The sequence below is a fragment of the Crocodylus siamensis genome, chromosome 2, assembly GCF_052110815.1.
Source record: "Crocodylus siamensis isolate JL-2025a chromosome 2, ASM5211081v1, whole genome shotgun sequence".
Classification (NCBI taxonomy): Eukaryota; Metazoa; Chordata; order Crocodylia; family Crocodylidae; genus Crocodylus; species Crocodylus siamensis.
In genome coordinates, this window is record NC_143396.1 from 220,884,703 (window position 1) to 220,912,698 (window position 27,996).

Here is a 27,996-nt window from a genome sequence, read left to right on the forward strand (position 1 = left end):
AAATTATGCCATAAATGTGACTACTGCAAACAACAGCAGTGTACCCCTGCCATGCTAAAGCCTTCTGTCCTATTTGCCTCTTGCCATGCACAGGAATCCTCTCCATTTGCTGTGTCCAGCACAAGGAGGCCTTCATCAGGAGTCCCTCAGTATGACTCATACAGATCACTTTTAGAGGGAGAATACCAATGTGAGGCACAGAAGACCTAAAACTCTATGGATGCTTTCAGTTCTTCCCTGTCTGTCTTCTTTCCTTCTCAGTATCCTATCTTGGGTGGCTTCTTCCTTTCTCCCCTCTTGCTCCTCTCCTCTCTTTCTTTCTCTCCTCAGATCTGCGGAGGATGACAGCTGGTTTCATTGGCATGGCAGTCTCTATCATTCTGTTTGGATGGATCATTGGTGTGCTAGGCTGCTGTAAACAGCATGAGCTCATGCAGTATGTGGCAGGGCTGCTCTTCCTCATGGGAGGTGAGAGGTTCTCTCTTCTTCACTAATATACATTAAGCAACAGAGCATTTCCCGGGCATGTAAAGGTCAAACCAGCCCCATCAGCAGACAGCACAAAATGGCATATTAGGGTAACAATTAATGCAACACAGATGTAGAAGTGTTAGGTCCATGTTGACAGGAACTGAGTCGGGGTGGTTCCATGGATCTGAGCATGGAGCTCACTGCAGCCTTATGTGCACAGAAGTGAATCTGTTTAAGTAGCTGTCTTCCTATAGAGCTGCTCTCTGCTGCCTGGTGAGGCAGCATCAAGGGCAGGGTGAATGCAACTCTTGTAATTCCCCTAGCAGTGAGATGGAAGCTGTTGAGTATACAACCTGCTACTCTATTCAGAGACCTTAAGCCGGTCCTTTCAACCCATTTGGTGAAGAAGTGTGTCTTGATGCTGTTTCTCTGTAGGAAATTATATCTACACCCTGCCTTGTCCAGCCCTCTGTAGAGCAGGGGGAGGCACTTTGTGCCAACTGATGCTGCTTGTGGCAGAGTCCCAGCCCTGCCTATCCAGTGATAGACTACCTCAGTCCATACTAAGTGCCTTGGCTTGGGCAGGATAACCAGGACCTCAGAAATGGGACACAACTAACATAGCATAAGCATTATTGTAAAACTGAGGGAGCTCCTGGGGAAGAGACAGGGCACTGTTCCAGGGCAAGGGCTCCAAAGCAACAGGGGAGAAGAGGACCAGTGCCAGTACATGTGCTGGAGTCAAGCAGGAATCTTGTCTCTGCTACAAGGCATCCATACTGATCACTGAGGTGTTCCTCATAGCAGTGTGGGGCTGGCACACTGCCATTCAGTGAACATTGAGGAGACATCCTTCCTCCCCATCATGGAATTAGCTCTTCTCACTAGCACTGAATAGAAATTCCTTGCTTCAGCTAGCAGACCCTCCTCCCTGCCTCCAGGAGAGTCATAGTAAGGTCCTATTTAGAATGCCACCTCCACAGGCATGGAAATGCTGTTGGGCCTGCCAACCCTGGCTTGGGCAGTCACAGCATTATATTGTATTGCCCTCAGTGGGGTCATTCTGCCACTCCTGCATCTGAAAAGGAGGAGAGAACACCTCCTAACAGCTGTATGAAAACCACAGGTGGCCCATAGTGCAGGAGACCAGGGAAGCAGTGACATCTGCCTCATCCTTCCTGCATTCTCCGAGGAATCCTGCTTATCCACAGAAGTAGCAGTAATGCAGCTTGGTGCTAAGTGATTTCCAAAGACTCTGAATAGGGAGGGGCTTGTGTGGGCCTGCCTGGAAGAGCCTCAGCCCCATTTCTAAAGTATCAGTGACTTTCTGGGTAAAGCAGACCCAGACCTGCTGCCCAGATCCTAAATAGCTCTGCCCTGTATGTCCAGAGCTGTTCCTTGTTTTCCTTCCTTTTCTAAGCTGTTCCTTGTTCTTCATAAAAACTGGAGGGTGCTGAATATGTCAAGCAGGAGAGGGAGTGCAAGATGCATCTTGCATCACATGAAAGGTGTGTTGGGGGTGGACATGCACTGATTAGCCCAAATTAGGTTGCAGTAGAGGAGGAAGCTCAGTGGTAGGGTCCAGGCTTGTCATGCAGCACTGGACAGAGGCCTTTCAATACACCAAGGAAAAAGGAAAGTAGCTGTGTGGGGTGTAGAGCAAAAGGGAAGCCTGCTGTTGTTCTGTTTACTTGTTTCGGTTCTGTGGGGTGTTTTGATCTGAGCATCTCGCTTTTACAGCATAACAGTGGTGGTTTGAGCAGTACTCAGTGAGCAGGTATGGAGGTGGATCAGGGTATCTAAGTCCTGGGCTTTTGGATTCCACCAAAATGATGGGGCTGGGGTTAGAGATGCTGTGTGTTTACATGGGTCCTGGGGTGGATGCTTTAGGATAGGTGAGCAAAGATCACCTCAGCCTTGACTCTAGTATAGTGTTACTGTAACCTGAAAATGGATCTTGCTATAAGAGGTGCTATACAATATTTTAAGGAGTTGGGTACAGTGACTTGTCCCCACAGCTACCTGAAAGGAGACATAACTTAGACTTTGAGCACAGCTATTCAACACCTGAACTTCCTGTCACGTTGTCCCACTGCACTGCCAACCAGACCAGTTCCTTATTAGCTCATGAGTGCAGAAGAGCTTGGAGCTTCAAAGCATAAGACTTCCTTTACCCTTTTTATGAAGCAGTAGCAGAGTCTATAGGTAAGGGTGAGGCTACGTTCTAGTTTAAAACTAAATTTTACATTCTTCAGATCCCCACAGTGGCTCAGTCAGGCTGGACACGGGTAATGTAGGTCTGGACTCAAGGGTCAAGCTTGAAGGCAGTGAAAATTTGGAGTCTTTTAAACAAAAGCTTCTGAGATGTCAGCCTTAGAAATGAGCTGTTTCCAAGGTTACAGAAGTCTGCTATGAAGGACCACATGTATGCCAGACAGCAGCTTGTCGATTGCCTTCCCTGCTAGGCAGTTAGGGTTTATTTTAGAGTATACCACATAGTTGAATGAGTCTAAGATGCCAGCCTCCAGCAAGTTCAGCCTTAAAAATGTGACACAGTAAGAATTGTTTACTTTCCTGCCAAAAAAATGTCTAGGAACTACTCTTCCCCGCTACCACTCCTTCTTATAGAGGCCTCAAAAAATTGACCTGAGCCAAAAGAGAAACAGAGTGGTGTTTTCTCTTGTGACAGGCTTGCAAGAGAAGGAAAAAAGAATTCTTCTAAGTAGGAGAGAGCTGGAGGGGGTGGGGTGAGGACAGATCCAAAGGACAAGTGGATGCATAGTGGGGGCTGGAAGCTACACTGCCTGGCCTTGGTGCTCCATGCAGAAGGTAGGAAAGGAGCTGCAAGTAGTTGAGCCCAAGGTAAGCAACTGCCCCAGGAGACCTGAAGTACAAACTATTCACCACTTCCAAGTCAATTGGATGCCAGTTCCCAAACAGCACGGCTTGGGTTGTCTCATGCAGGACATGCTACTTTGACTCCTGGCTCTCCAGTGCTAGAACTTAGCTATTCAAACTCTCTCAGGGAGGTGTGGCCACACCAGTAAATGACTGCAGCCTTACAGTTTTCTGCTGTATATACAGTGCAGGTGAGAGCAAGGGACTCTCAATAGCGGCTTCTACACCATCACCAAGCTAGGTAAGGACAATTTCAACTTTTCTGTGGGAATTAGCACTGGAAATGTGTTTTGGATACTCAGTGCACTGGATTCTTAAGGTTAAATCTACCAGAACATTATTAGTGTGTTGCTGCCTCAGGTGTAGGTTGTAGCCATGTTGGCCTCTAGACATAGGCAGACAAGGTTCTTTGGGTAAATTCTGTATCTTTTATTAGACCAACTCAAATGATTCTCTGGCTTCTAGCTGCTTTACCCTCCACCCAGGAAGAGCAGAGACCATCCGCAGGTGCTTCCTCAGCCTGATTAAAGGTATTTGTACCCAAAAGCTTGCAAAGATTTTTTTCCAAATATTTGAGTTGGTCTAATAAAAGATATTAGATATACCTGAAGAACCTTGTTTGCCTGCTGCCTCATGGCATTCTCAGCCCCCTGGCAGGCACCCAGACTCCTCCTCCTACATCCAGGGCTGTTGGGGGGGGGGGCAGATTGGGGTGACTGTCCTGGGCCATGTGCTTTGGGAGGCCCCATGGAGCGGTGACTCTGCACTGCCACTGGCTTCACGTCCAGCTCCTTAGACCCCTGCCAAATCTGCTGCTCAGCATCATCCTCCCCCTGCCTCAGCTTGAGTTGGGAAAGTGATGTTCCTGCAGTCAGGCTTCACAGTCATGAACATGCCCCTTGCTCAGAGTTAGGTGCTTAAGCCAAGGCAGCCTTTTTTCACAAGGGAAAAAAAGGTTGCTATACCTTATGAACAAACTGTGTACTGATCAGAGCACCAGGGTACTGAGCTGGAAGTCCCTCCTGCCTGTTTTGGAGAAGGAACTTGAATCTTTGAGTGTCCTAACCCCCAGGGCTATAGGATATCCTGCAGTAGGTCATTCATGGTTTCCTGTTGAAGCTGTTCCACCTTGTGTAGAATCCTTACATTTTGCAGCACACTGGCAGTGACTGACTCTGTAAAGGGAATATCCCCAAGGATTTTGGTATTGGGCATTAGCCATCTTGTGCATATGGAGCTCTAGGAGCTGCCTGGATTTTACCAGCCCCATCAGACACCTACAGTGTTATAACTACAGGTGAATGGGGGTTCTGAGGACCTTAGTAACACCCAGTTGTTGGATTTAGCACTTGAACACAGATACTTGAACACAGATGATCTGTTCAGGTCCCTCCTGACCCTAGCTACTATGAAACTTTTCAGCATCACGGCTGAATTCCAGCAGGAATTAAGCATCTAAATAACTTAAGATTTCTGAGCCTTTGTGATCTGAGAACAAGAACAAATGGCACATTCACTTGAGTGACAGAAGCCACAAACATCAGAAATCAAAACTGTTAACAGAGGGAGTGGAAGAGCAAAGAAACCTTTGTGGGGAGAGTTCAGTAGGCAAAACACAGCTAGCTGAGGATGGCTTCAAGTCATGTAGGTACATGAAATTGGAAAGGCAGCAAAAAAATGCAACAGGTGGAAATATCATGGCTTGGTAAGTAAATAGTCCACTGGGTTAGACTGGAGCAGGGCTCGGCTGTTCACATTGTGGATGGCTTTCCTGGAAAGAATAGGTCACAGCTCTAAGACTGGACACTGCGCAGACTAGAGAGGAAGAGCAGAAACCATTTAACATGAGTAGACACATCACTTCACTCTTTCTTTTCTCCTGCAGGTACGTGCTGTATCATCTCACTCTGCACTTGCGTGGCTGGGATCAATTTTGAATTGTCTCGCTATCCTCGCTTTGTATATGGGCTGCCAGAGGACATCAGCCATGGTTATGGCTGGTCCATGTTCTGTGCCTGGGGTGGCCTAGGACTTACTCTTCTGGCTGGATTCTTCTGCACATTAGCTCCATCACTCACCCCTTCTCATGCATCCGTACAGAAACCCAGACAGGAAAATGGGGCTGTGTGACCACAGGAGATGAGAAAAGAGACTCTCAGAAGCACAACCTAGGCAAAGCTGAGGGTTAACACCAGTGTGGAGATGGCGGTGGTGAAACAGCTCTGGAACAAAGGAAGCGCAAAGCCTTGGCATAGGCCTGCCTTGTGGTTCTACTACAGAACTCCTGTGTTGGACACTGGTGCTACAAAGAACCCAGGTTGTAAATTCTTGTTGAATTGCTCCTTGGTGTTGTAAGGGGAACAATTTTGCTTTTATACATGAGGGATTAATCCCAAGGGTTTTCCAAGTCCTGTTTGCACCCCCTTTGTCCTGTTCGTGTTCAGTTGTAAGGGATGTTGTCCCTTGGTGCATTGCTCCAGGTCTGTGTAATACTGACCAAATCTGTGGACAGCTAGGACAAAATATGTGGCTAACCTGTCTGCAGCTAAACATCCTTGACTCAGGTCTTCACTTCCCCAAGAAACTTTGCAGTCTAGGCAGAATAAATAATGCATCCTGCACTGATTCATCTACAGCAGAAGATTACACTGTGCCACTTTTGAAGCTGTTTCTAAGAGGAGCCTGCTATAGAAGATGCAGCAAAAATTGGTCTTCATCTGCCCAGAGTAGAACTCAAGTAATTTCTTTAGACAAATGAGTATGTCCTAAATTGTGAAACCAGTGGATAAGCTATATATGAATGTACAGAACTCACTTCAGGGGGTACAAAAAGGCATGAAGGAAGAGTAAGCTGTGACTATCACTGTTATTCACCCTGAAAATATTCCCCTTAAGGCAGAGCTCTAGATATGTTAGAAGAACAAAGCCAGTGAATGACAGGTTTGAGCTGCTGTGACCAGGTTCATTTACTTGAGTGACTCCTGTTCATGAGGAAAGAGCTTCCTTCCCTGCAGAAAGAAATGGAGGGGGTGGGTGCTCCTGTCTGAGCTCTGATGGAGGTACAGTACAGCCATAATGGTGAACATACAGAAACCTGATGTGCTAGAGGATTTGTGAGGCTTGGCTTATTCATCCCATTCCTCTTCCTCTGTACACAGTAATGTCTAATACACAGCCCCTTTTGCTACTATGTGTTCTGCTGCAACCAGCAAAAACAGACTAAGCTCCTTCTCTGAACAGGCAGGTGGGGTAAGCAGTTTGTAACCAGCATGAGTCTTAGGGCTAACTTAGACATATTAGCCAAGGTACTGGAGGGTGTAGTTTTCTTCCAGCTATCTTTTTCCCTTACATCCCCTCCCACGTCTCTCCTAGCTCCCAAAAGCTGCACAGATGCAGACAGTGGCCAGCATTTGATGAGGATGTTCACATTGTATTTCTGATACAATTCAGTGGCATGTAAGATATTCAGTGCTAAAGTCAGTGTATGTATGAAAAGTATCATTTTTCAATGGACGTTGTGATTCTCAACTGGCATTAAAGTACTGAAAGGCTTGTTTACTGGACTAGGCTATAAGCACTGACCCTCTGATTACTAGCCTGATTTCTGCCACCTCCTGTTCCAGAAGTAGTCACCATTCCCTCAGTCATACACAACATTCACTAGAGGGAGCACTTGTGTGTCATCTACTATGCACTACTCTTCCCTTGTAGCCACCTCTCTTTGCCTCTCCCTTGCAAGATGAGCGGAGCTTCCTACTCAAAGGCTGCTGAGAACCATCTGAAATCAAATAGTGTCGTCTTAGCTACAACATATTGCATTAGCCACACAGGTGAAAGGGGGCAGATCTACTGGGGACCTTGCTGCCTTTGCCTACAGCACGGTGATTATTTCAACAAATACTATTCTCCATTACTTACTGTCCACAAGACGCTGGCAGCAGGATTGAATCCTGTCTCGGCAGAAGCCAGACTAAGGACAGGGGGTACAGGAGGGATTTTTTTTCCTCTTGGAGCTGTGCCACCACTCACCAGCAGTAGCATCTTCATCAGGGCAAGGATGTATGATTTTAAAGGAAAAAAGCTTTATTTTTTCCTGACATGTAAAACAACTTGTACAAGTCCAGTCCTCTTGTCTCTGGCCAGGCCACAATCACTGCCCTGACTGCAGTTGAGTGATCAGGCATAGTACTGCAGATTGGCTTTTTTCTTGGCCTGAACCTCCAGGATTCCCTCCATGTAGTCCTCGTGGGTGAGCTCTGTGGCTCCACGCCGGAGAGCAATCATCCCCTGCCCCAACAAAAGAGAGTAGTTAGGGAATGCAAGCACTGTGGCAGCACTAGTTTTCCCATTTGAGTCACTCTGTTCTAACCCACATGCTAACTACCCATCACCCTTTTTCTCAACTTCTGCTGTTGCAGGGCATTGTGGGCAGCCAGCAGACTACCCAAGGATACTCACTGCTTCCACACACACAGCCTTGCACTGTGCTCCATTGAAGTCATCTGTGCAACGAGCCAACTCCTCATAATTCACATCAGGGCTGCAGGAAGTAAGCAACAGGTGAGAACACAGGCTCCACAGGAAGACAAAGATGCACAGCCTCCTTAGGGCACGAAGCATGTTGTCCTACCCATGGGGAAGGGGAGCCAACAGCCCTGGACTTGCATCTTGTGATACTGTTATTGTAGTGCACCACAGCTATGACTCAGGAAGTCACTCCTTAAAGAAGCTGGGCTCATCCTTTTCCATACCTGACATTCATCTTGCGTGAATGGATCTGCATAATCCTAGCTCTGGCCTCCTCATTGGGCATCGGGAACTCAATTTTGCGATCTAACCGTCCAGAGCGAAGCAAAGCAGGGTCCAGGATATCCACGCGGTTGGTTGCAGCTATTACCTGATAAGGAGCAAGAATATTTCTCAGACTCCTGGAACTCCCTTGCATAGGGCTTGCAGCTCTCATTTGATGGAGCTCCGGTGGAGCTGTTAAAAAGTGTCCTTGCTGGAGGCAGCCCTCAAGTTACCTTGACTTGTGTGTTAGGTTGGAAACCATCAAGCTGGTTCAAGAGCTCTAGCATAGTCCTCTGTACCTCCCGATCGCCAGCCTTCTCACTGTCAAACCTGGGAGAGAACAAGGGAAAGTCTGTCAAAACTGTTCATACCCATAACTTTTCAAACCATCTTGCTCTCTCCTACTACGGACTTTCATTTTTCCATATTCTTTTACGTCGGATTAGAATCTGTGAACCCCTGAATCCTCTCACCTACAGCTGCGGCATATATAAGCCTCAGTAAACTGCATCCCAATGGGTAACTGGAGACCTAACGTCATCCGAGTCTCATAAAAAGTCCTCTCTTCCTGTACAGTAGATGAGTTAACAACTATAAGAGGTGCCTGATGTGGGCATTTCTTGCAGACTGGATTCGTACAAAGGTTGAACTGTAATTTACAGGTAAGAAAAAGAATTCCAGTCTCTGGTTAGACACAGTAATTGTCTGACTGAGCTAGTAGACAGGTGATCAGATTCTCCTGACACAAGATGCACATGCCTCAAAAACAGCCCTCGAAGTAAACTAGGTTAAGTGTCTCCAGGCAGACCCCTGCTAAGCAGTTCTTGTCCACTGCAAGAATTCTGGAAATTCACTTCAGTTCTTGGAGCACAACGTCTCTCTCACCTCTTGGTGCCAATGGCATCCAGCTCGTCAATGAAGATGATGGAAGGAGCCTTCTCTTTGGCCAGTGCAAAGGCATCTCGAACCAGCTTGGCTCCATCTCCAATGAACATCTGCACCAGCTGTGGGCCAGCTAGCTTCAGAAAGGTGGCCTTGAGGGCAGAGAAGAGAAACAGCTTAGATCATGACTCTTGACAGCATCTTTGACACAAAGATTGTAGAGGCTGTACTCCCTTCACAGCAGTTACAACCCCTGCCTTAAGTTCTATTCCTGGGATAAAACTGGCAGAATAGGTTGCTTCACCCAGTCCCTCTTACCTTTGTCTGGGCAGCACATGCTCTAGCTAGGAGAGTCTTTCCAGTTCCTGGGGGCCCATACATGAGCACTCCTTTGGGCGGCTGGATACCCAGATTTTCAAACTTTTCTTTGTGATTCATTGGTAAAACAATGGCCTCCACCAGCTGCAGAGATGGAAATAGTATGACAGAAAGCCCACTGGGATTGTACATCCCTGCTTTCAATCCAGCTCTAGAGGTCCAAATCCTCTACCCATCTCCCAGACCCAGATACTGCCTCAATTCAGAACTAAAATGAAAGGCATTATGCTGTTCTCAGACTGGAGTCTGGAGAATATCATCTCTGATACTACAGGGCAAAAAACTGTGAAGTACTGACTGAGACTGTTTCCCCACAAAAAAAATCATGTTAAGTAGGAAAGTAATATTGCACTCATTGGAGTTTTTGTACTCATTACACACTGAGGAACTGAGGCCCAGAGACTATATGTCTTGCCATGGGTGATATGGGAAATCTGTGGAGGAGCAGGCAACTAAACATAGGCCATCACCTCTTGGATCTGTTTATCCAGCCCGCCAATGTCACTGTATTGCTCTGTAGGTCTCTCATCTACTTCCATTGCTTTCACCCGAGAGTCATATTCAGTTGGTAAGGTCTCCAGGATCAGATAGGAGTCTTTGTTAACACCCTGTAAACACAAAGCCAGAAGGTAGGATTTAAAAGTTTTTGGTGAAGGCCTTTTCCAAAAATAGCTATGGAATAAGAAACTACCAGTTGTTCTAATAACTTGTTGAAGCATGATGGTTTGGGAGTTAGTAGCATATACATCAGCATTCAGTAAAACAGCACTATACAGTTCTGTAACAGTGACCTATTGCTGACCTTGGTCTCTGAAGGAGTGGCTGAATTAGAACCCAAGAGAAGGACACCTATACTTCACCCTCAGCACCTCTGCATGTTGCAAGCAGGCTGCAGATTTACCTCAGAATTTAAGTGCCTAAAGATGCATCTGGATGTTTCTGTAAATCCTGATAGATGCCTGTGTCCTACCAACTCTGCTGGAATTCAGAGTCTAAACGTGCTCAGGTGCCCTTGTAAAACCCACTAAGCACTTAAGTACCTTGGTAAATCCAGCTTAGCCTTTTAGACATTAGACTGTTTAAACAGGTTTGTTAACAAGCTCTAACCTGATTAGAGCAAGGGTGTCAAACTCATGGAGTCCCTCAGGCCAGATCCAGACTGTGGGGCTTCCTGCACAGCTGACAGCCTGTGAGCCACGGCAGCAGTGTTAATCCAGAATGTAGTGGCTTAATGCCACTGCTGTTCACCCTCCCCCTTCTCTTTTCCTGCCAACTTAGTCACCAGGGGCAACTAAAAATCATGGTATCAGTAGTGAGTGGGGTTGGGAGGGAAAGTTAACTTCCTGGGTTATGGAGCTGCACTGAAACAACAAGGATTAACAATGGATCTAGCAGCCACAACAGTGAACACCACAAGCTCCACAAAGATGGGTGGTTCAGCCAAGGAGAAGTCCCACTGGCCAGATAACCCACCTCTCCAGGCTGAATCTGGCCTCTGGGTTTTATGTTTGACACCCTAGATTACAGCATGTCCACAGCAGAAAGTGAACCAGCTAGGCACCAAGGTCCCTGGCTTGTGCCATGTGTTCACTATCTCCCAGTTGCCACTCACCACTAGGTCTCCAGGCTTCAACTTCTCAGCATCAACCAGCCCGATCACAGGCAGAAAGTATGTCTGTAGGGAAAAGAAATTCAAGTAAGCACTGCAACCAGGCTAGGCTGATCTCCCCAGCAGTCAATCAGCATGTGCGTAATTACTGAGCTCTGTGATAATGTCCTCAGCAGTCATGTGCAGCTCTCCCCAACAGAGCACTCCCCACAGATCTAGGACTCACCTGGCGGGTGGAAGTTTTGATCACAGCACACTTGCCCTTTCTCTGAGAATCCAGATCAATATTTGCTCCATCTTCTTCCTGGTCATTGGGATCAACATCCAGTAACTGGGGACCAGAACAGAAGATTCCATTATAAGCAGAATCAGCACTGCAGGCAGTTTTAGACCTCCAAACCTGCTAATTATTCCCACCTGGAAACAGAGATGAAGTCAGTGGGATCCAGAGACACTGGCAAAGGCAGAAGCAGAACCCAGAAGTTCTGATTTTCCAGTCTTCTGCCCAAGACAGGAAACCCCATATCCTACTGATGCCCTGCTGTACAGACAGTAGGGTCTGATCCCAACATTACTGCTGAAGAGTATGAGGCTCTCACCTCAATGACATTAGAAACAAGGTAAGGCAGGGTTTTGTTCACTTTGATCTTCTCACTGTTCTCTTTGATCTTGTCTTTCATGGCCTGCAGCTCATGGGTTACTCTCAGCACCTCACTCTTCATGATCTGCAATTAGAACACAAAAGGAATAACCTCAAAAGCCTACATACAAAAACACAGCATGCCAGAAATCCAATCAGCAGATGAGAATGAATTGAGAGAAAGGGAATGGGGAAAAAAAATATTAGAGCAAAACAGATGAGAACAGAATAAGTGGTTCTTAGGCATCAAGCTACGTGGCCCTCTCTATTCTGGTCTCAACTTTCTGGTGCCCAAAAATTATCATGATGACCTGCAGAAACAAGGGAGAGAGATTTGCTTTTAGAAAGGCTGTTCAGATCCTTCCAGCCAACTGCCACATCTATCCCCGTGAATTTTCCATTCCCTATGTGTAGGGTCCTTTCAATACACTTCCTACTGTCTGGACAGATTCATGCGAAGGCGGCTAGGCAGCAATCTGCCCACAACTTTAAAAAAGTGGGGCTGGAAGGGAGCTCAGGAGATCATCTATTTCAACCCTCCTGCTCAAGGCAGAGACATCCCTGCTCAAACCAAGCTGGACAAGTACGTATCCAAGCTGCTTTTAAAAACTTCTAAGAATGGATATTCCACAGCCTCTATAGGCAGTCTGCCCCAGTACTTAAGCACCCACATAGTTAGAAAGTTCTTCCCCATCTCCCACCTAAATTACCCTTGTTGCAACTTAACAATGTTGTCTCTGGTCCTATCTGTCCCTTGTGGCCACAGAGAAAAGTCTATCACCACCCTTTATATGAACAGCTCATTAGCAAACCCAACTCAACCTTCTCTTCTCCAGACTAAGTCATTCCAGACCTTCCAAGCTTTCATTGTAACTCATGTTTCCTAAGCCTCTTATGTTCCCTGCTCTCTGCTACGCTCTTTTTAATTTGTCCACAACTTTCTTGAAGTGCAGCACCTAAAATTGGACACAGTATAGGTGAGGCCTCGCCAGTGTGGACCAGAGTGGGAGAATCACTTCTCTCGACTTGTAAGTGACACTCGTATTAATGCAGCCTTATACGCTATTGGCTTTTTTCTTTTTGAACAAGAGCACACTGTTGACTTACGTCCAGGTTATGATCCACTGTAACCCCCAGGTCCTTTTCTTCAGTACGACAGCCTAGGCAGTCGTTCCCCAGTCTGTATCTGTATACATGATAGTTCCACCCCAGGTGAAAGATACTGAACTTGTCCTTACTGAATTTAATTAAATGAATTTCAGATGATTTCTCCAGTTTATCAAGGTGACTCTGGATCTTATTCCTATTCTCTAGAGAGACTGCAACTCCAAATTTGCTAGGCATGTACTCAAACCCATTCTGTAGCCCACCAATGCAGATATTAATGAATGTTTGGCCCAGGACAGATGTCTGGGGAACCCCCTTGACACTGCCTCCCAACTGGACATTAAGCTACTGGCGACTACTTTTTTCAGTCTGATGATCTAAGCAGTTAAGTATCTGCCTTACAATACTGTCATCTAGACCGGGGTGTAAACATCAATGGGCAGCTCCATGGTCTGTATCTGTGCCACACATGGCACTTGGAGTAACCCAGGAACTGCCCCCCCACAACTAAGGCACTTAGGCCTGCATCTTGAACCAGCCTGAGCAGGTGCTGTATGCACTGGATCAGGCATGGGTAGGGGTCTGTGGACCGGCCCCCAAGCCACTGATCCAGTCCACAGGACCAGATGAGTTTGACACCCCAATTTATACTGCATTTCCTTAGCTTACCAAGGAGAATGCTGTGGGACATGTCCTTATAAAAACCTGCTTCCTGGCAGCTCAGAGTGCTTTGCAAAGTATCAGCACTACAAGAGAGAGCACGGAGGCTACTACAGGCTTCAGCAGTCTACCAGTCATGACCTTTTGAATTAAATGAAACAAGACTCTCTGTAGGAAGGGTTAAAAACTGAGATCCTATGTTTAAAGGACAACTGCTTATTAGACAAATGAGTGAGTTCAAAACTTAAGAGTATAGACTGAGCGCAACAACTGTTTCCAAGAGAACGCAGTGCATTCCTATTTTCTCAGACAGCCAGTCATCTAACATGAGGCAAAGGTAAGACAGTTTTGCCTTTTACTGATGGCCTCAGGATCCAGACAGGCATTCAGTCTGAACACCAAAAGTTTCCAGCACCATGAAAGTGAGGTGAGAAGGGGGCTATGGAGGCATTCCAGCTCCTTAGCTGGAGAACTAGACTGTGGTGAGCTCTCCTGCCAGGGGCCAAGAGAGGGTTGTTCTTTGGTTCCTTCCACCTGGATGGGAGCCTGATCACTGACAGCTTGTGCTCTTCCCTGCCCGGGAAGATACTTGCTTCTAGCTGATCACTGACAGCCTGCAACTACTTGTCTACCCCTGACCTCTGGCACACCCTCAACTCACTGCACACTCCCAGAGACACCCAGGACCATTAAAGGCACATAGGGCAGTAGTCCTGCCACCTGAACCATCCCATAGCTCCCCAGAACAGTTCAAAGGGCAGGGGGAAGTAAAGCAGTTCTTGGGGCTGCAGCCAGAACACCAGCACTTGCCTATGTTCTAGCCATGGGAATGCAGCTTCTTGTCATAGGCAAGAGTCCATGCTTCAGCAGTACTGTGGGGACCCCTGCCCTCCTGCTAGCATGCCGCCAGAGGGCAGTCACAGCAGACAACTCTTCTCCTCACGTGGCTGAAACATGGCCCCTGCACGGAGTGGTCCTGATTGCTAGACAGGGTAGGGAGCCACCCATAGAACCACCCCCACTTGGTCTTCTTAATCTGGGAAGTGTTGGGTGCCCTGTCAGCTCACTGCTAGCTATCAGGAAACCAGGCACTGTGGGATACTCAGGGTCCTAATACCTCAGACATTGCACATGGTACTACAAAAATTCAGTGGCAAAGTTGCTAAGCCAGCAGCTAATGGCAGAATTGCTGTCTTTTCTGCCTCACGCTCCCTGAACACTTGCAGGCCTGCTTTTGCATCAGGAAAAGGAAGTATTTCCTGACACAAATGAAACACCTGCTTGCATCCTTAGGGGAGCCATTTTCTCTTTCAGGCATCTGTGGATCAAACCTAACTAATTAGTGGAGGCCTCACCTGCAGCAGCAGCAGCAATCACAGCCACAGTTTTCTCTCTGTGGTAACAACAGTAGGAGTGTGAATCTAGACACAGCTCAGATTTTTATCCCCCATTGGTCTACCTCATTTAAGGAGCCAGTACTTAAACCCAAGAAGCAGAAGTGTAGCACAGAACTACATAACACAAACATTATCCAGTCATCTGCGGCCACAGTACAGACCAAGACGCCCAGTACAAAAGAAGCAGTGAACAGTTAATGGTGCTGTTTAACCCACACATCTCTGTGGCGGCTTGCCCCACTGCCACTGCATAGATCTAGCCCACCAAGGAGCCCCACAGTTCAGATTTGGCCAGGGGTGACTCCAACACCCGAGTTAATGGAGTTAAACTCATCCTTCCCTTAAGTGCCCCTTCTCTAGGCTGGAGCTCATTAGGGCACTGAACAGGCACAAATGCCAAGCATAGCAGTGACCTAAAACCAAAACGGCTTGAAAGTGGCAAGTCTACAGAGCAAACTCCCTACCACGACGCATTGTGGAAGCCGATGGCTTAGCCAGGTTTAAAAAGGGACTGAACAAATTCTTGGAGGAAAGGGGCACTGGTAACTATCCAGCACGGATGTAAGCTAGGAACACAGCCTCTGAATCAGAGCTTCCTGGGCCCTACACCTGGAGGCTGCTGGTGGGGAACAGAGGAAAAGCCACATCCTGCTCACTGTCCCCTCCAGCACCCACTGTCTACCCCAGCTGTCGTGGGCCTGGGCACAGCAGAGCTACAAGCCTGGAGCAGGCGATGACTTGCGGGTCGGGAGCGCGCAGGGGGAAGCGGGTAGGGCGCGCGGGGCGGCACCGAGCAGGGCACGGCCGGTGCCCGCCGCCCTCCGCGACACGCGGCCCGGGAGGCGCCGCCTGAGGGGCCCTGGGCCTTGCCGGGGCCACGGCCCTGAGCAGCCGGACGCGCCCGCCGACAGGAGCCCCGGGGCTGCTGCTGCGAGGACTGGGCTGGGGCGGCCGCTCACCTTGATCTCGCTGTCTAGCAGGCGCGTGCGCTGCACGATCTCCTCCGTGGACATCTTCAGCACCTCCTCGCCCACGCCGTCCTGGGGGGGCACGGGGTGGTCAGCGGCCGCTCCCAGCACCCCCATCCCTTGTGTCTCCCCCAGCTCCCCCGGGGTAGCCCCAGCCCCAGCCCCGGCCCCGGCCCCGGCCCCGGCCCCCTCACCTCCGCCTCATCCCAGACCGACGCCATGTTGCTCAGTGCGCGTAAACGCGGCCCGGAGTCACAGACCGCGGATTCGTCTTGGGCCGCGGCTGCAAAGCCCGCCCTGGCCACTCAGGTGCCACGTTACTCCTCCCCCCGTGTCGAATCTGCTGCATAGAAACCCTCCCCGCCGGTCACATGACAGCGGCCAAATCTGCTGAGTGATGGCTCCGCCGCCATGCCGATGCGGGGCAGCGCGGGGGCGGGGCCAGCCGCAGGGACCGCCCACGCGAGGTGCTCGGAGCGGGGGGGTGGAGCGGGCCACGCCCAGGAACGAGCGCAGCGGGCGCGGGGGCAACCACTTTTATTTCCAGAACAAACAGTACGAGGCCCTGCCCCCCTCGCGTCACAGTCCGGGGCGGGGCGCGGCGGTGGCAGCTCAGACGAAGCCAGGCTTGACTGTGGCGCGGCGGCAATGTGGGCAGCCGCGGGTCCCGTCCGTCTGCAGGCACCTGCAAGGGAGACGCAGCGGCACTCGGAGCGGCTCCCGGCCCCGCCCGCCCGGGGGTTAAGCGCAGCTTCGAAGCGCCTCCAGGCCTGTTTCTGAGCCCCGGGGGGCTGCGTGCACAACTCTGGCTGAGGCTCAGGAGACGGCAGTGCAAGGGCCGCTCCTGTGCAGGGGATATGCGAACAGGACAGAGACTCCTCTGGACGACAGCGGCTTTCTCCATTGCTGCCCTGGCCCTGGGCAGCTAAAGTACACGGGACACTCCTGAGCAGCCACCCCTCCCCAAACCCTCTGCCTGAACCGACCTCCATCTGCCAGCCCCTGTCCCTTGTGCTCCTTACTTGAGGTGGAAGAAGTGGGAGCAAGGCAGCGCCTGGAGCTGGTTATTCCTCTCCCCGATGGACTCTCCGCACAGGCCGCAGTACAGCTCCATCTCCTCCACGCACTCGTGGAACCGCACCACATGGCTGCGCAGCTCCCGCTGCTGCCCCTTGCTGCGATAGATGCTTTCACACAGGCAGTGAAGCTTCAGCAGGCCAAGCTAGTGGAAGAGGGAAGAAGCAAGGGCAAAGTGGACACTGTACAGTACTGAAAAGGAAGCCTCCTCCAGCCCCACAAGGCACTTAGGCCAAACCCAAAAAACACCAACCTGCCAAAAGCCAGGATGTTTAGGGTCAAGATAGGATTAATTCCTGTGGGCTCTCAGCCCTCCCTGTGTATCCATAAACCCTGTGGTCCCAGTGAAGGTGAGAGGGTTGCAGCACTCCAAGCACTATGCAACCTATTCACGAAGCTGGCTTTCCTTAGCTCTTCTTTCTACAGAGAAAGCCAGCCAGCATACAAGCCAGGCACAAGACTTGTGTTTATCTGGCTTATTAATAGATAGATGCCTGGGGGATATTCAGAGAAGAAATCCCTAATCCTTCAGCTGTCCTCACCACTGTCCTGTTCCTGCCCTGCTGTTGGAGCATCTTCTATTTCTGACTTCACTAACCTGCTGTGGATCCTTATTAATTTTTTAACTATTACAGCCAGTATGTGCCCACTCCACTCAGAACCAGCCCCCGCTCTCTGCCCACTTATTTTTGCACAAATTAAACACCTGTTCCAAGATAACTGACTTTGAGGTTCCAGCTTAAACCTCAAGGAAATAACTGGTTAACCCAAGTTTTGGGAGGATAAACAGGATTAACTCTGAGACTTGAGCACCTTAGTCTTCCTACCCAACAGGGCTGTGGACACCGGTGGAGGGGAGCTGTGAGAGCCTACCTTGTTTCCCAGTCCCTCTGCCAGCTCCTGGGCCTTTTCAGTGCTTTCCAGTGCCTGTGGGATGGAGCAAAAGATCACAAATACCAGCATAGGTCATCATTTCTCAGGCTGATGCATCAGAACTAGCTTTCCACAGCATAGCTAAGAACATGATGGAGAAAAAGCAGAGCTAATGGGTCAGGATTAGTAAAACATTGCCATGATAGAGAAAAGCAGAATGGCTCTTAGAAAGCAACACAGTATGCCCTGGAGGCTTTCTGAAAACTGCTTGTTGCTGTCTGAAGTTGCACAGAATTTGGCAGGTACATTCCTCCCCATCCCAGAGACACTGAGTGGAAAGTTGTCATGGCCTTGGCAGAGACCAGAGTCTTCAACTGAGGAAGATGCAGACCTTCTGGGACTCTGGTGCAGGAAAACCCCACAGCTGAACTTAAGCACAAGCACAGCACCAGGGTCAGCAGTCTTTGGACTTCAGGTGTCTACTTCCACTACTGTAAAAAGGACAGGAACAGGGACAGACCAGCATGTCAACAGGCGCACAGCTACCAGTGAGTTTTTCCTATATCAGCTGCCAAGAATCCCTGTGGTAAGATGTAGGAAGTCATTGCTGTGGCCTCTCCCACCTGTGGGGAAGTGTTGCCCTTTTCACAGCTGCTACACTGAGTGGCAGTCAGTAGCAGGAGGATGGTAAGGGCTAATACAGACCCTGCCTGCCCTCCAGCCGCTTTGCCCATCCACTGCAGCATGGGGCACATGGTGGTGGCAGTGCCAGCTCTGCCACAGGGCACACAGTGGGGACTAGAGCCGTCACTGCACAGTCCAATTCAGAATCAGAGTTGCTGCCATTGCCATATGACCTGGGTTGGAGCTGGAGCTGCTGCAAAAGAGACCAAATTGTGACAGGATGAGGTGAAAGCAAGCATGCTTGGAGGCAACAGGCAGATGAGGTGCTGTGTGTGCATGTACAGCACACTCCCCTTTAGAGCCTGGAACAGAGCCTGATATTCCCCTATTCATTTCTTCTTGTGCTATAGTGAGAACTATGCAGCTCTGCATTAAGACTGATTATATTAAAATCTCATACTTTAGGGATCATGAAAGGTTTCCTTTCCCCCAGTGCATGATTGTCTAGATGTCCATTCCTCCCGCTCTACACTTTCCTCTAGAATCACAGAAATGTGGGGCTGGAAGGTACCTCTGGAGGTCATTTATCCCAACCCTTCTGCTCAAGGTCAATCATCCTTGTCAATATAATTGCAGAGAAGAGTCTGTCTAACCTGCTCTTAAAATCTTCCAAGGAAGGAAATTCCACGACCGCTCTAGGCAGTCTGTCCCAGTACTTAACTGCCCTCATATTTAGAAAGGTCTTCCAAAGAACCACTCTAATTTTCCTTGTTTCAGTTTAAGACTTCTTGCCCTGTCTCCTGCAGCCACGGAAAAGTGTCTGTCACTCTCCACTTTATAACCACCCTTCAAGTACTTGGGATATTAACAAATCCCCACTCTGCCTTCTTTTCTCCATTTAAATAATACAAATTCTTCCAAGCATTTTTTGTAAGCCATGTTTCCTAGCCCTCTACTCATTTCAGTTTCTCTTCTCTGGATTCCTTCCAATTTCTAAGGCTTTGGAAACTGGCCATGGCTGAAGACTGGATGCTAAACAGGGTGGACAAATGCTCCCAAGTACAACAAAGACTCCTCCTACTTAGATGCCCGACTGGCTTTATCATCATGTTCAGGGTGAAACTAATCACCAGATTTGGAGTAAGGAAGGAATTTTGTTGGATTCCTGGTCAGAACAGTAGATCTGTGGGCTTTCCTTCACTTTTCTCTGCAGCATAGGCATGGATCATCTGCTGGGATCATCCAGACATTTCTTGTCTAATCAATTCCCTACTATTGCAAGGGCCTTCAGCGTTAGTCGTCTCTTCTTCTATACCTGTGGGACACAGCTTGGTCTCCTGATGTCTTAAATGCTTTTATTCAGTTGAAGGATTTAGGTTAATGTACAGTATCTGGGTGACACTTGCTGACCTGTGCTATGCAGAAAGTCAGACTAGGTGATCTGCCGGTCTCCTCTGGCTTCAAACTTTTCAAACGCTATGAAATTCCAAATCTCACCAGTACTCTACCAGCAGCAAACATCTGTGAAACCACCATGCCATAGCTCAAGTTGGCAGAGGAGTGTATGTTGGATCTAAATGTTCAGCCTTGCTAGGATTTGATTTTTATTGATAGACATTGATTTCACCTGACACATGCAGACTGATGGAAAATTATTTCCATCAGTAATCACTGAAATTTACACCAAGGGGAGACAAAAAAAATTCTGGGATGGAGGTAAGGAAAATTGGGGCAGCGATGTACACATACATACACACTGGTGCTGCTGTCTCCTCGCTCTGCCCAGATCCCATATGGGGCAGGGGCCAACTCCCACAGAGCCCAGCCCAACCCAGTCCCTGCGAGATCAAGGCAGAGGCCAAACTCTTGTGGAGGATGGACCAGGCAAGGCTGCATGGGCATTTAGTCCATGTCTTAGCTGGGACCTGAACACAGCAAGGGGATGGCAGCACCAGGCTCCCAGGCTTTACCAACCCCCACCTCCACTCCTGGCACAGCCTTACTGGCATGGCCCCCAGCTCCTGCAGCAGCTGCCATACATGTGTACACAGGCATAAATTAATTTAAAAGAAATTGAAAAACACCCCTGATTTTGTGCCATCCTGAAAATTTCAATAGATAAAAATCATAATAGATGCTTAAAAATAAACATCCATTTTAGCCATCAAAATGAAAAAAAATGAATTCTGCCAAGCCTACCCATGAAATGTCACTAGGGCTCTGTGATGGGTGTCCTGTTTCTGAAGTTGGAACTTTTAAAAAGAACATAAGAAATTATGACCAAAAACCCTCTCTATCAAAATAACTTTACGGTTGCAAAGCCTAGCACTCAAAGTGCTAGGAAGGGACAGCACTCCTTGCATGTATGCATTTTACAACAGTAACTACCTGATCATAAGCTATTTTAGCCATAGGAACCTTGTCTCATTAAATGCATAGAAGGGTAATAAATCAGGGCTGGCTAATGAAGACACCTGGTGACAGTAGGACCCCAGCCATACTTGTTGCAGAATTTGGAAGATGTGTAATGTATGAGATGGGATTGGAGGAAGACAAAGGATGTTATAAGGTATATGAATACTGCCCTGGATTCTAGTACCACATCTAAAACACAGACATACTAATGCCACTTTACTAGTTCAGAGTAAATTTCCTGGCCTGGTATCACAGCCTTTTAATGAGTGATCCCTAATTGTGTATCACTCATTTTCCATGTGCCAGACTTGAGATACTGGGATCTCTACAGATACTGAGCAGTCAACATTTTAGCTTAAACCCACGAGAACCATGCTTTGAACATATAATGCCAAGTACTCTGAAAAATGAGGCTCTAGGTGTCTCAGATTGGACACCCAGTTAGTGGAAAATTTCAAGCTGAATCTGTTTTTCTGTTCCCCTTCTGTAGAATGGAGATAAAAATATAAAATGGTTGCACATTTAATGAGTGCCAGCCACCCTGCACATGGAATGAGGGAGGGCATCTGTGGAAAAATGGCATGTGATCCTGTAACTACAGACCGCATCTTAATGCAGGCATACAAAAGGCCACATGAAAGTTGCATAGGTAATCTTAACTCTGATGTTCTCTAGCCATTTCACTTCCAACTTCACTAGTATTTTTGTATAATATTTTAACACACTGTGCATTTTGAACCCTAGCAGCCTCATTATCTTATATGGTATGGTTTTCTGCAATTCCTTCATTCTACTTCACCTACCTTATACTCCAAGCTTCTCTAGGTGCTCCAGTATCATGTTTGTCTGCTAAGGATGCGATAGTGACAGAGCTATACAGTCTGATCACTAAAAGCATAATACAAATAGGAGACTAGCAACAAAGTCTGCTTCTGAGAATAAGCTGAATGCCTACAACTCAAGCAGGGCCCTCTCTTACCACATCTCCTTTCTTTACACAGTTTTCTGTTGTAACAGGCTTTCCTGTGAAGCATCTGGTATTCATTATGGCTCGAGGCAGGACACATAACCTTGCAGATCACTGTTCTGATCCAATATGGGGTGTTCATATGGTTTGAGTCCCACTTTTCCAGTTTGGATTACATAGAGAAACACCAATGCTCGTATCAGACCATCTGGGTACAGAGGTATTCTACTGTAGTACCCAAGGGCTATGGAGTTCAGGAAGTTGTTGTCTTCTTCAGAGATGGACCCAGCATCATCAACCCAGCCCTCTCAGGAATGGACTATAACTGACCTTGTCCAGTTCCTTCTGGATCATCCAGCACTTGGCCACTCCGAGCAGCACCTGAATCTGTCCCAGGCGGTTTCCAATCTCTGTCATGATGCTCATGGATGAATCATAGCGAGGAAAAGCTGTCTGCAGAGCAAGATGCACATGCACATATTCAGCTAGGCCCACTCTCCATACCTCCTCACCATCCCTCAACTCTCCTTTCTCTCTGGCAGCTGTACCTGTACGTCTTTACGGCTGCGGTGGATATCAGCAAAGCAAAGGAGGCATAGTGCCTGCAGAGGCCGGTCCCCATGCTGCAGGGCAATCTTCATCGACTCCTGGGAGAACACACTTCCAGTCAATACAAAAACTCACCATAGGCCCTGAACAGAGAGGGACTGAAACCTCACAACTATTTGAGTCACCAGCCCCAGAGAAGTGACAGAAGCCACTGTGAAGGAAGCCTTGTTCACAGCTGTGCATGACAAGTTCTCAGCCAGCACATCCTCCAAAAATATCCCTCACTCCAGGACCTGTGCCCTTTGCCTTATGCCTTGGCCTCCTCCTCCCTGTACCTCACAGCTTTCCATAGCATCTGCTAGGCGCCCCAGCTTCCGATAGGCCACTGCCATGTGGTACTGGCTCATTGCTCGGTACTTCAAACTCCAGCCCTTTCCATAGTCGTTCACCAGTTCAGCTGCTTTACATGGGAAGAACAAGGCTTTCTCATAGTCCTGGGTAGCAGAGAAACAAGCAAAAGGACAGAAATACGTTACAGGATGAGGCTACCCAAGGGATAATAGAGTTCTTGCAAACTTCAGCCTAACGTGGGTGTCTGACTGGGGAGACTGGGACCACTGCTTGCTGCAATCTCTGTTCCTAGCAGGCTGGACTTAGATTGCGTACTGGGATGATAATAGTCAGCTCCATGTGACATCTAGAAGGAGAAAGATTTGCTTTACTCGAGAGGTAATTTACCCTTCCTTCAACCAAAGCTTGGATCAGTGCCTTCTGGAACCTTTTCTCCTCTGCCATCTCAACTTTCTACATGTATTTTCCAACCAGTTAACCCTTGTGATCAGTCTCTCATTATTTACCATGGTAGAAGGTAAATCTGGGCTTTCCCAAATTCTCCACGTTTCCTTTTATTAAAAAAAAAAAAAAAAGATGTCACCAAATATGTAACGTAGTATTTTTGTCATCCTTGAAAGCTGAGAGAAGTGTCCCACAAAGGACTTACTTTAAACTGGCATTTTGCCTTGCTTCAGTCTTTGAGACAAATAAAGGAGATGAAGAGAGAGGGTGTATGTATGTTCCCTGCTTGCTCTTAGCCCTACAGGAAGTTTAATTTTCTCTTGTTTTGTTGGAAGACCAACTGGTGACATGACAGACTGGGTTTATTGTGACTTTTTTAAACACTTCAGTTGGTAGCCACTCAGGGTGAGAGAAAGACAGACTTTATATTGGAAAAACTCAATAGTTGTGATGGAAGTCACAGCTGTGACAGACAAATACCAGCCTTGGTCACTTTCCAGAGAAGGAAAGTGAAGCACAGAAAGGGAAGGGTATTTCACTTGCAGCAGTTAAGAGGCAGATGAGGTATGGAGCCCTGGCTCCTAGTCTCACCCAGATCTTATCACCCAGGTGATCCTGTTCTACAGCTGTGTAAGGTCTCTACTAATTAATACAAATTACAACTTCTTCTCCCGGGGTGCCATGTAAAACTGCCTCCCGAGCCTCTTGATTTTAGTTTTGAGCAGACTAGTTGTCAACGGTACTAGGAACAGAGTTACGACCTTCCTAGAACAACCCTCCCTCAGGACTCTGAAACCCTTCCTATACCCAAGACACAGGGTGAATCCTTGCCCTCCCACCTTTGTCCCCTTGTTCTTTCCTGTATCCATTGTGGGAGCAATTCCCTCCCACACATTTTCCATCTCCAAAGTCACAGGCTGGGCTGCCCACACCTTGATCTGTGTGTAGAAATTTCCCAGGCTGCAGCAGACGCGGCACTCTAGCATCTTGTCGTCATTGTTGTGTGCATAGCGCAGGGCTTTCTCAAAACACTCCAAGGCTTTCTGGAAGATGCTGAGGCCCAGGAAGGCATTGCCCATGCTGAGGTTCACTTGGCCATTTAGTCGTAGGCTCACAGTAGTGCCCTGCATATTCAGACAGGTCTTACAGTAGGAAATAGTTTTTTGGAATTCACAGAGTTTCTCATTACTGCGAGCCAGGTTCAGGTAGCTTTCCGTAAGGTAGTCTGGATCCTCCAGCTCCCGAGCCGTGTCAATCTGCACCACTGCAAACTTTCAGCAGAGAAGAGAGTGTTTATAGAGACTGCTTCCTCCTGTCTACCCAGGATAGTATTATTCTGCACAAGACCCCTGGGATTCAACAGGACCACACTGAAAGCAATAAAATACCTAAATGGACAGGCCACAAGGTGGTTCAAGTGGGATACAAGTAGACTGAGCAAGCATATCTTCCTGTGCTAACACTGGGAGAGGGAGATCTCGGGGTTAGAAATTGGTGGAGAGATTTGCCAAATGGCTGTGAAGTCATGAGAGGGAGAAAACCTCTCTTCGCAGCACAACTCAATTTCTCCTAGAACTCAGAAGGCACCGTATCTACAACTCTAATAAAAATATGACATCTACGAAGACCCCTTCATTCATTCCACAGTCCTACCAAAAGGTGAGTAAGCCTTGTTTTGCCCAATGAGACTTTTTATAAACAGCACTGCCCATTGCACTTGGTTTTATTAGACTCTCTAAATCTCTTCTTTATTTAGCCTGCAAGCTAAATAAAGAAGAGATTTAGGGAGTTGCCTTCTTCTGTGTCTTGTGATGAATTGAGCATATTGCAGAGGTGGCATGAACTACCATAATGCTAGGTGCTTAGTGATTTTTGTCTCGGTGTGCATTTTCATTACTTTATCAGAGATGAGAATTAGATTTCCCTACAGTGATCCCTAAGGTCACCAGCTTTCCCTTTGAAGATTTGAACTTCATTTACTTTTTCTAATCTGTCCCTGGAACCTTCCCCATTCTCTATGAGTAATTGGCGGCATTTTGGTGTATGGCAAGCAATTAAATGCTATATATTTTTTCTCCCTAAAAGAAGTGGCACATCATACCCCTTTCGAAATAGTTCATTCCACACCGCTCAATGTTCACTGACCTGCCTCTTTCCAGTTCTTATTTCCTTTCCCAATACATTTATAAGTTCTCCTTACTCCCTCCTTTATCTCTCAATTAGCATAAAATATTCTGGTTTACTGAAGCAATTCTAATCATCTTCTCCCTACAGTAAAAGGATCTTAGAGAAAGCTGACTGAAAGGGTTTCTCTTATTTCCCTCCCAGCTGACCAATACGGTTCTACTGAATCTGCCTCCTTCCATCTTATTTGTTTCCACAGAGCTGCATCTTGTTCCTTTTCCACATCGCCCTCATTGGCTTCCCCCTTTATTTATCGAGGGTTTCTCACCATCAATTTGACTGTATCTTCTTAGATCTCCCCATTTACCTTGGAAGGCACCATAATTGCTTCTTACCCTCTTATCTTCAGCCCTTCCCCATTTGCTTCGAGGAAAGGATGCTATTGATTCACATAAAGATTTACTAATTGGAAGTGGCATGCAAGCTGGTCTAGATAGTGCCACATTTAACATTCTGAGATGAGGTACAGATACATTATTTGCTTCTTGTGAAGAGTTTTCAAAGAAAAATCTCCAATCCTAGCCACAGGGGCTGGCACCTGAGAAACTTCAAGGAACAGCATGGCAAAACTTGTTTTCAGGCCTGGATTTTTTTTCCCACCTCAACTACTGCAACTTCCCCCTGGTTTGGTCTCCTACATTTTTGACTCACCCTCCCAAACACTACTTTACTCTCTGAATGCATCCATCCCCTCTTCTTCACACCCCTTCATTCTTTTTCTGAATTCAGTGAATCAAATTCAAGCTTTTTGTTTTCACCCATCACCCTTAGTGCCAGCCTCTCTGCCCTTTTTCTCAAGCTACATGCATGCCCTTTACATGTCAGCCTCATCTACTGTCTAGTTTCCTCTTCACCTGGAATCCCCTCCCTGACCTGATCTTCCTGGTCCCCAACACTCTCCAGAAATACCCACTCTTAGGAAAAAAAATCCTTTCCCCCTCTCAACTCTGCCTGTCATCTGCACCTAAAGAAACACTGATGAGTGATTACTAGATTGGGGTCATCACTGTAGTGACTCTATTTTCCTAGATATTTGAACAGTCCCTTAAAAAATTGTAGAAAATTTCCCTGAATAGGAACCAAATAATGTAAAAACTTTTCAAAGTAAAAATTGTGTAACTGACCAGCTACTAAGCACCTTTCTCCCACTACTATTTGCTGTACCCAGCCACTCTGGAGATTTTTTGGAGTTGCATACATTGTAAGCTGTTTGAAATGGGGACCTTGTTTTCTTACCTGTGCATGAAGTGCCTAGTAGGTGGTTAACCCCTTGCAAGAATAAGAATTTCCAAGGTAAAGTGTTTAAGGGCTGTCACCCGCAAGACCCTTAAAGTTCAGCACCTCACAAGAGCAACTTGGAAATCCCTGGGGGCCACAATTAGGGAACCACAATGCCAAGGGGCACTCCAAGACCCCTGTGAATAGAGCCACAGATCAATGTTGTTCCTCACTGTGAATTGTTCAGGCTGCCCTCCACATTTGGCAAATGCCTGATGCACTTTGCTCCATGCAAAATACAAACCTTGCTTTTATGTTCTAATCCCCAGTTGCTCCCTGCGGCAGGCGTGATACAATGGCACACATTCATCCTGAAATCCATTTACCTTTAGCATATCCTTGTATCTGCCCATCTCCGAATGAGCAGTGATGAGGCAGCTTAAAACTCGAAACCTGCCAGCAGGATCTGTAGTCTTTTCCAAAACTCTCATCCAGACTTGGAGGGCCTTTTCCGTCTGGTTAGACTGGTAGAGATTGAGTCCTTTCTCTATCTGTTGTTTTGTCTGGCCCTGACCCATGTCCTTCACACCAAAAATCTTCATATACTAATCTTTTTGGACAGCACAAGCAAGGAGCTTGAGAGAAAATACACTGTAGAATGCCCTGAAGGAGGAGGGTAGATTACATGGTCTAAAGGCTTGGAGCCATAAGAGACTCACGCTTCTGGGTGAAGGGGTCCCAGCAGCTGGTGGCTAGAAGAGGCTGCTGAGCTCTTAATGCAGCATCCCAAATCCATCAGGCAAACATCTTATGCACAGAGGCCCATCAAAACGTTGTTGCCTGCTCCCAGAAACAAAGATGAAGCAAAAAGAAAAGTGCAATTGGGAGAGAGAGAGAAAAAATCTCAAGTGACTGGAGTGAAACTCAATCGGAACAGCCACTCCTGGGCTCCCCCCTCCCCATTGGCTACAGCTGTGCCTGCCAGTCCTATTCACGTAGCTTCACAAGAATGTCAGTCAGTCTCAGTAACACCCAAGGTCACAGCGAGCCAACTGCTCCCCCCATCCCTCTGGCATGTAACATATAAATACCCCAGAGAAAGACAATTGGCTGAAATTACACAAATGTTTCAATCATGTCTCCCCTCCCCCAACACTGGGCACCATTCAGACCCCTAGAGCATGGAAAACAGCTCAAGACAATGCAAGTTGAGGCATCACCAGGTGAGATGACAACAGATCTGAGCGCCTCTGGAAGGAATGACTAGGAAGCTCCAACATTTACGCATGCCAGTTACCACTGGCAATCAGCATTGTACCAGGCACAAAAATGAAACCTCCACTCTGAAGAGCTCACCAGGGGAAGCTCAGTTGTATTATGGTTAAGAGAGACACTCAGAAGATCTGGGTCCAGTTCCCACAGGCTTGCTGCCTATGGGTTTATTGGCTTCCTAATTTCTTGGAGACCATGAATTTGAAAGAGATAATTCCTTG

General features: G+C 47.6%; 3 protein-coding genes across 6 annotated transcripts in view; 1 reads left to right on the top strand and 2 right to left on the bottom strand.

Moving 5' to 3' along the window:
• LOC149871743 (transmembrane protein 178B-like) overlaps positions 1-7,924 on the top strand; it is a 28,651-nt gene extending 20,727 nt beyond the window's left edge. Inside the window, exons 3-5 of one of the 3 annotated variants that reach the window (XR_016440295.1) lie at positions 331-468; positions 5,255-5,686; positions 7,788-7,924. Coding sequence is in view for 2 of the 3 variants with exons in the window: in XM_090033156.1 (XP_089889282.1) it covers positions 331-468; positions 5,255-5,499 (383 nt within the window). In the remaining variant the exon portion in view is untranslated. Of the gene's footprint in view, positions 1-330; positions 469-5,254; positions 6,944-7,787 lie in introns of those variants that run through there. The other 2 variants (XM_090033156.1, XM_090033155.1) reach the window with 2 other exon arrangements.
• On the bottom strand, positions 7,430-16,152 carry PSMC3 (proteasome 26S subunit, ATPase 3). Its single transcript, XM_090033152.1, has 12 exons — positions 15,996-16,152; positions 15,793-15,873; positions 11,629-11,754; positions 11,256-11,360; positions 11,033-11,095; positions 9,891-10,028; positions 9,361-9,504; positions 9,046-9,194; positions 8,394-8,490; positions 8,121-8,266; positions 7,828-7,909; positions 7,430-7,656 (listed from the first exon to the last, which is right to left on the bottom strand). Exons 1-12 carry the CDS (start codon positions 16,020-16,022, stop codon positions 7,546-7,548), a joined length of 1,269 nt encoding a protein of 422 aa, XP_089889278.1. The 5' UTR covers positions 16,023-16,152; the 3' UTR covers positions 7,430-7,545.
• A 170-nt stretch (positions 16,153-16,322) lies between these two features.
• RAPSN (receptor associated protein of the synapse) lies at positions 16,323-27,598 on the bottom strand. 2 transcript variants are annotated; one of them, XM_090033154.1, is made up of 8 exons: positions 26,890-27,598; positions 24,034-24,225; positions 22,642-22,800; positions 22,306-22,404; positions 22,088-22,210; positions 17,752-17,805; positions 16,824-17,023; positions 16,323-16,486 (listed from the first exon to the last, which is right to left on the bottom strand). In XM_090033154.1, exons 1-8 carry the CDS (start codon positions 27,103-27,105, stop codon positions 16,414-16,416), a joined length of 1,116 nt encoding a protein of 371 aa, XP_089889280.1. In that variant the 5' UTR covers positions 27,106-27,598; the 3' UTR covers positions 16,323-16,413. The 2 variants fall into 2 exon arrangements, with proteins under 2 accessions (XP_089889280.1, XP_089889279.1); XM_090033153.1 differs by having other exon boundaries at positions 24,034-24,372; positions 26,890-27,575.
• Positions 27,599-27,996: the final 398 nt, after the last annotated feature.